General features: G+C 61.1%; 1 protein-coding gene across 1 annotated transcript; it reads right to left on the minus strand.

Moving 5' to 3' along the window:
* Positions 1-2,561: 2,561 nt before the first annotated feature.
* MSX1 (msh homeobox 1) lies at positions 2,562-6,758 on the minus strand. The gene is made up of 2 exons (XM_045834394.1): positions 6,069-6,758; positions 2,562-3,761 (listed from the first exon to the last, which is right to left on the minus strand). Exons 1-2 carry the CDS (start codon positions 6,535-6,537, stop codon positions 3,319-3,321), a joined length of 912 nt encoding a protein of 303 aa, XP_045690350.1. The 5' UTR covers positions 6,538-6,758; the 3' UTR covers positions 2,562-3,318.
* Positions 6,759-7,652: the final 894 nt, after the last annotated feature.

Consider the following 7,652-nt stretch of genomic DNA (forward strand, 5'->3'; position numbering starts at 1 on the left):
GGGACGGACCCGGCGGTCCCTGCCAGCGGAGGAAAGGGGCCCGTAAAGGCCCGGGCCTGGGAACCCGTGCCCGCTCCGCCCGCGCTCGATAAACACGCAGTCGAGGGTGAAGGGCGGCGGTGGGCGGAAAGCAGCGCCCGGAGTCGCACGGCGCAGGCCCGCCAGCCCCGCGCGACCTCGCCCAGAGCCCTCATCGCCCCCCCGCCCCCCCCCCGACCCCAGCGCACCGCTCCCATCCAGCAGACACTTATTGAGCGCCTTCTGTGCGCACTCGCGGGCCAGAGAGGGAATTCGGAACCAGAAGGGGGCGGGGGTAAAGAAAAGGCTGAACAAAAAGAAATAAAAAAGATAAAACTAGGAGGCATAGAATTGGAAAGAAACCCGGACCCAAGACGCTCCATGGGGGCGGAGGCGGACGCGGACGCGGCGGGGTCCCAGGGCGGGGGGGGGGGGGAGGGGTGCTGCTACCCCCGCTGAGCCCCTGGGTGGGGGGAGGGGGCGCGCCAGCCTGGCCTGCAGCTACCGCCTCGCTGGAGCCGCGGTGCGTCTGCAGAGCGGGAGCCCGTGCTCATTACTGCAATTATGTTGTTCTGAATTTGCCTGAACCCTAAATTGCCAAGCTTCGAGGAGCCAGTAGGCCTGGGAGCCCCAGCCGGCGGAGATACCCGATCGTGGCCCGCCATTCCCCCCTGTCCCGTGCGCGCTGAAAGCACTCCGGTGCCAGGGACGCACCGTGAACTGAGAAAATTCAGATCTGATATTCCCTGGGCGCCCTCCACCTGGGGGCTCTCTGACCCTGCCCCAAAATTATGGGGGCGGAGGGAGGTAATTCCCAGGCCCATTTTGCAGATGAGAAAACTGAGGAAGGAAGGGGCAGAGGTGTTTTCTCTATCCAGAGTCGGGCAGTCAGTGGCAGGGCTGAGATGAACTATATCGGCTTGCCTGACTTCAAGGTCAATGCTGCTCCCAAGAAAGGAAAGGAACCCGGAAGATTTGTGAGAGCTGGGGTGTCCTCCACGTGGCCATTCAGGTTGCTTAGTTTATAGGGGGGATAAAAATTTTTTTACTGCATCTGCAAGCAGCAGCGATGTACCGCAGCCCCCACCGCAAGGGCGTGCGGGTCTGAGACTTTCTTTAGATCTAACTCTGGGCTCTTGGCGACCAAGAGGCCCGGATTCAGGTTCTGGCCGCACTTCTGGAAGCCCAGAGGGCGGTAGCTCCCCCAGACTATCTGGTGCCACGGACGACGGGCATTCCGCAGCAAGCTTCTTGTCTTCCCTTGGGAAGGGGAACTGTGACAAGTTCAGGCTGCAGCCCCAGCCACAGGGAATGGAAATCTTTGCCCGAGGAACTGAGGCTGAAGGATTGGAGACCCCGGTACCCTGGAACATGTCCAGCACCAGCTCAGGGTGCCTGCGCGAAACCCTCCGCTCTGGGAATTCCTAGGCGGACCTCGGGCCCCCAGCTATAACTACGCAGCGCGCCCCCGACTGGGTTTCCACACTGCGCAACGGTCTCTGTCTGTGGGGACGTCCACGCTCCGCAAGCCCAACGCCAGGTACTTAAGGTTTTAACAACCATCCGTCTGCTGGCTTGCAGTCCCAGTGGCTCGCCTTGCCGCAAAGGCTGCCCCGGGGGGCTGTTCTGCGTGGGGTTTGGAGGCGCCGGCCACTTCGAGACCGAAGTGGGGTGGTGAGGAGGGGCGTGCGCAGCTCTGGTGAGAATTAAGCCGGGGGGGGGGGTGCCCAACTCGCCGGAGAACAGAGCCGCGCCTGGAACCGAGTTGGCTGTATCCACGGAGAGGTCATTTTCTGCCTTCAGCATCCTTGCAGAATTTCCCCCAGAAGGCTAAGCTTGGCGCTCGCTCAAATATATTCTCCTGGAAAGCCTGAACTTAACCTTCTATATAAAAGGAAAACGAAGTTTGTGAGAGTTGGGAGGCCGGGCTCATGCAAAGGACAAGCCAAGGCGGGAAGCAGTCGGCCTGGGTTTTCGGCATTTTTTTTTTGTTAGGGGTCATAATTGGGGGTGTGAAAGCGCTCACATTCTGGCAGCTCGAAATTAGTTCCACAAATCCGGTCTACACCGGCGCAGTGATTTAGAGACGCAAAGCAGCGCCTCCCCATCCCCCACCTGGCCTCCTGTGGGAAAACCAGGTCTGCGGGGGTGGGAATTGTCTGGATTAGCCGTCTGCAGTCATCAAACCATTTGGGTGATTCGCTTTGTTTTCACGGACAGGTTAAAAGGGGAGAAAAAAAAAGAAAGTAGGTTCTGGGTCGCCTGAACCAGTGTCGATTTCAGCTTAAAGTGAATTGGAAAATTGAGCCTAATTATCCTAGGTAATTGCTTCAATTCTCCACTTGACTTTGCTAATGCGGATCTGTCCTGTGTGTTCGGCGAGACACCCCCCCCCCGTCCCCGAACATCCTGTTGTCGCCTCAAGAAAGCTGCCGGGGTGCAGCGACCGCCACACGAGAAAGCCCTCGTTTACCTGAAGAGACTGGCGAGGAGTACAATCCCAACGAAACGCTAAATCAGCACCGAGGTCGTGTCTTGTAGCTTAAAATTAATTTATTTAACAAATATAGCTATAATATAAATGATAATAAAATTTCAAATATACAGTATATTACACCCGATCCCTTCCAAAGGGATTCATTCTCGAGAGCCACACCAATGCACTGTTAAATAGAAACAGAATTTTACTTTTTATTTTACAATTTTTTCTTTCTGGTACTGCTAACAGAGAGGTCCCTTCCACCTTCCTCCGTAACGCATCTGCGTGCCCCCCCCACCCAAAACCAATGTCTTGCGAGGTTCTAAGTGCTCCAGGGGAAGGACCAGGACCCCTCGCTTCGTCGGAGTGCTCTTGTCTCCTGCTGTTCTCCTTTCCAAACTCTCCCATCGAGAGTCACTACTCTGTGCTCTCCCTGCCTGCTGCCAGGGCGGGAGGCAGCGATGCTGCGGAAGCGGCCTCTGCGCCTGGTCCACCCAGCTACTCTGCCGGGGACCAGGCGGATCCATTTCTTAACCTCTCTGTCCTCAGTTTCCCCACCTGTAACACGAGGGGCGGATCTAGATTCTAGAAGAGAAGGGGCCCTTCCAGTCACTTTCTGGGAAAGGAACGGACTTCAGAGAGTGAAGTCAGGGCGCCACGGAGGAAAACCCAGAGCAGTGTGGGGGCTAAAGGGAAGGGGGACCAGGCGGGGCCAAGCAGGGGAGCTGGCGGGGTGGGGGGGGCCCTGCCGCTTGCAGAAGATCAGAGCTGGAGGATGTGGCTGGTGCCACGGGCGCCACAGGCAGGCGACCCTGGGCCCTCTATGTCAGGTGGTACATGCTGTAGCCTACGTGGGCCGTGTAGAGTCCCACGGGAGCCACGGGAAGCGCAGCACGCTGGAAGGGGCCAGAGGCGCCGTAGAGCGAGGCGCCCGCGGCAGCCGCCACAGCCGCGGGGCCGCCCAGCGGGAAGGAGAGGCCGAAGGCGGCCGGGGGCAACATGGGCTTGGCGGCCATCTTCAGCTTCTCCAGCTCTGCCTCCTGCAGTCTCTTGGCCTTGGCGCGGCGGTTCTGGAACCAGATCTTCACCTGCGTCTCCGTGAGGCTGAGCGAGCTGGAGAACTCCGCGCGCTCCGCGATGGACAAGTACTGCTTCTGGCGGAACTTGCGCTCCAGCGCCAGCAGCTGCGCCGTGGTGAAGGGGGTCCGCGGCTTGCGGTTGGTCTTGTGCTTGCGCAGCGTGCAGGCCGGCGGGCTCAGCCGCCCTAGGGGGCCGAGAGAGAGAGAGAGAGAGAGAGAGAGAGAGAGAGAGAGAGAGAGAGAGTGAGTCAGGGGGTTAGGAGCGAGGGAGCATCACCCACCCCAAATAATAATTCATAGTTGATAACAACGCTGGCTATTCATTGTCGACGTGGCGCTCCTTAAGAATTTCCTCCAATTCCCACCACAACCCTGCAGGGCAGACGCTCTTAGAGTCTACTTTTGGCAAATGAGGAAACTAAGCTTTCAGGTGAAACAAACCCACGTTGGAGGCGAGAACGTAACTGGGCAGCGGTGCATGGGCCTGGGTGCTGGATGGCCACTGAGGCCTGCGGCAGCGGGGCCTCCTGCCACCGCCAAACGCAGTGGGGCCGCTGAGGGAACACGGCTGACGACACACGCAGAAAGGGGCCCTGCACCCGGCCCAGGGTCACACTTAGTGTTGTGTGCCCGCTGAACACTGGCCTGTGCCCAGGCGCCCCGCATGGCGCTAGGCCCCTGCGTGAGGGAATTCAGCTCTCCAAATCCCACTCTACCTGCACGGGCTGGGTTCCCACGGGGCCCTAAGGGCAGTCCCTGAGGCTGCAGGGGGAGCAGGGCCTGCTGTCACGGAGGGCACACCGTGGCCAAGAGTCTTAGATACGTAAAGCGCCAGGGCAGGGCGAGGACTTCATTCTAACGGGCCTTCTAAGGCCCTCTGGGTACCTGACCTGTGTCTTGAGCCTCTCCCAGCCCCAGTGCCTTCGCCCTCAGGTCACACTCAAACGTGGGGCTGAGGAAAGAGGGGTGTAACAGCTTCTGGCTTCTCCTCGACCCGGGGCTCCGTCCGCAGACACCCACAGTGCGGAGCAGTCTTTCTCTCATGGCTTCAAAACAGACCTCAAGGCTGGGCGGTGAGCAATACCCAGGCAGAGGGCTCCGGCAGGTCCAGAACTGGGTCCGCTGGTCCAGCTAAGGCCTCCACGCCTGCCGGTGGTGGCCGACTGAAACGTGGAGCAAATTATACCCAGGACAACGGGGATCCTGCCAACGTGAGGGTCCAGGGCGAGGCCTTGACCGAATTCCCAGGTCCCGGGAAGGACGTTTTGCCTATTCAGCAACTTCCCTCTGGGGGCACATGAATTCAAACGTGGAATGTTTCACCATGCGGGTTTTGCCTAATTGTGCACTTTTTCATGCCTTAAACAAACAAGAAACAAACGATCCTGTGGGCTCTCAGACCACCAGGGTGTGAGTCAAACGAACTCGCGTTCAAGTCTCTCCTTCTGCGCCATGCGAACCGGGAAGCACTGGGAGTCCCCCGACTCAGTTTCCGCGGGGCCACCCGAGGGGCGGGCCCCCCTCTTTCCGCAAGGACAGCCTAGCGCTGCGCCACCTTCTGTAGCCATTAGGCCCAGGGAGGGGCTGGCCTTTCAAAGACGTTTAATCCCCAGATAAAAATCATTCCTCAGCATCACGCCATTGAATTCGGGTTGCTATTATGCCGCGCAAAATAATCGGAGGAAGCGAGGAAAACTTGGGAATTTCCCGTGCTCCTGAAATATCTTCCAGCCCGTTCCCTGGGCAGAAACGCCAGGGGCCCGCAAGGCCTCGGAACGACCCCGAAAGCGCCTTTGGTGGCCCGAGTCCGCTTTACTGGCCCAGTCACAACGTTCGGGCGCTTCCAACCGGATCGGAGGGGGCGCCTCCCACTAACTAACTCGGTGCCCCGCCCCTCCTCTGGACCTGAGCGCCCCCCTCCCCCTAACCCACCCAGAGCAGCAAGAATCCGGCTGAAACCTGAAGGCGGGAGGGGGGATTTTGCGAGAGCTTCAGAACCCTCTGGCAAAGAGATACTTTAATTGGGGGTGGGGGGAGACATCAGACTTCTGCTATGAGAAAGTGAAACTCCGCGTGCATGAAAGACGTCCGCGCCACTCGGACCCCCACCCGGGGGGGTAGAGACGCAGCAGGGTCGGACACGGGAGCATGGACTCGGGTGGTTGTCTGGTGGGGGCAGGAGGACACGGTGATCTGACACGTGAGTTCTACAAGTGAAGCCCCAGCCGCAGGGTCGCCTGGCCAAGAACAGGAGCCCACGACAGTGGACCCAGCGCTGGGCCTCCGCCAGGCCTCGAACCACCTTCCTGGGTGGAAGTAGTGAATGCGCAAAGCCCGACCTCCCAGCCAAAGTGTCGACAGCACCGGCTCCAGGTACGGGCAGCAGGTACGGTAACGCCGGAGACAAGCAGGCGCCAGCGCGCGGCCTGGCGCCCGGGGGCCCCGCATCCCCGCCCGGTCCCCTCCCCCGCTGCCTGGTTCTGGCTACTCACTGGCCGGGGGCGGGGAGAAGCGGGGATTCTGCATCCACGGGGTCCTCTCGGACTTCTCCGGACTCTCGGCTTTGACGAGTGCATCTTCTGGCAGCTTGAGGAGTCCTCCCACTGAGAAATGGCCGAGTGGCCGCGGCGAGGACGGCGCGTCCGGGGCGCCCAACGACCCGGGCCGGGCGCCCAGGGGCTGCGCCGAGCCGCCAGCTGCCTGTGCACTCTCGGAGGCCACCAGGGCGCTCTCCTTGGCCCCGGGCTTCCTGTGGTCGGCCATGAGCGCCTCCACGCTGAAGGGCAGGAGTGAAGGGGACACTTTGGGCTTGGCCCCCTCCTCGTCCATGCCCATGGCGGCCGCCGCGGCCGTGGTGGTGCTGGGGGTCTGGCCCCCGCCGCCCCCCGCTGGCTTGCCGAAGGCAGAGTCTTCCACTTTGACACCGAGTGGCAAAGAAGTCATGTCAGCAGCCGGGGCCATGCAGAGCCGGGCCCCCCCTCCAGCCGCAGCACGGGCCAGCCTCCGAGCATGGGCTTCGGGCGGGCCGGGAGCGCGGCCGGCCTCTGGAAGCGCCCGGGGCCCAGGCCGGGCGGGCCCTCGCGCGCGCGCGCCTCCCGCCCCTCCCCAGAAGGCCGGCTCCGGCGCTCTGGGCCTGGCTCTCCGCTGGCGCCGCCGCACAGGCCGAGCTCCCGAGCGCACTAGCCGGCTCCGGGTCGGGCGGCCGCCTTCCAGAGAACTTGTTAATAAGGCGAGGCCAGCGCGGCGGCGGCCAATCAGCGCGCCCGGGGGCGGGCCCGGCGCCCTCCATTGGGCGAGGCTCCTGGATTTGCCCCGGGGCGCGCTGGACTTGGGGGCGCTCCGGGGAGGGCGGGGCCGGGGAAGCGCAGGGGAGGGGAGGGTGCGGGAAAAACTTTCCCGGGCGCTGCAGCCGCGGGGTTGCCGCTCTCCGTCTGGGTCGCCTCGGGGCCCTACTTTTCCTGGGGTCCTGGAGGCCTCCCCTTGTTCCCGCTCCTTCTCTTCTGCCCTCCGCTTCCCTAGTCGCCTTTCTTACCCTTTTTTCCCCTCTAACCCCTGCCTGTTTTTCTCTTCCACGGCTCTTCTTAACCTTTCTCTGCAGTCAGTTGCTCCGTTTTTCTCTGGCCGGCCCCCCCCACCCCCACTACCTGCTTCCCCTCTTCCCCACCACGGCCCTTGGAGTTGCGCGTGTCAGGGCTGTGGAGGGCGGGCTGCCGGTGCGGCTAGGCCGCTGGCGGGCCGGGGGCCGGGGCCAGGCGGCCGGAGCAGGGCCGCATGCTAGTTGCGGGGATAAACATACACATAAACATGTATTACATATAGCTTTAAAACCTGCATACTTATTCTAACGGAAAGACATATTACTTGTTTTTTTTAAAAAAAAACACCTTCATTTTCCTACTCTACGTCCATCTCCGCCAAGTTTACCTCTGCTTACAAGTGGGCCTCTGTCTCCCTAAGCGCTGGACTAAAGTTTGCCTGGGGAAGCCAGGCTCCTGGCGCTGTGGATGTTAAGGGTAACAATAGACAATATTTATCTGGAATCAATAGTCAATGTTCATACATGGTGTGTCCTTCCC

The sequence above is a fragment of the Phyllostomus hastatus genome, unplaced genomic scaffold, assembly GCF_019186645.2.
Source record: "Phyllostomus hastatus isolate PE091 unplaced genomic scaffold, TTU_PhHast_1.1 phas_contig_196, whole genome shotgun sequence".
Taxonomy (NCBI): Eukaryota; Metazoa; Chordata; class Mammalia; order Chiroptera; family Phyllostomidae; genus Phyllostomus; species Phyllostomus hastatus.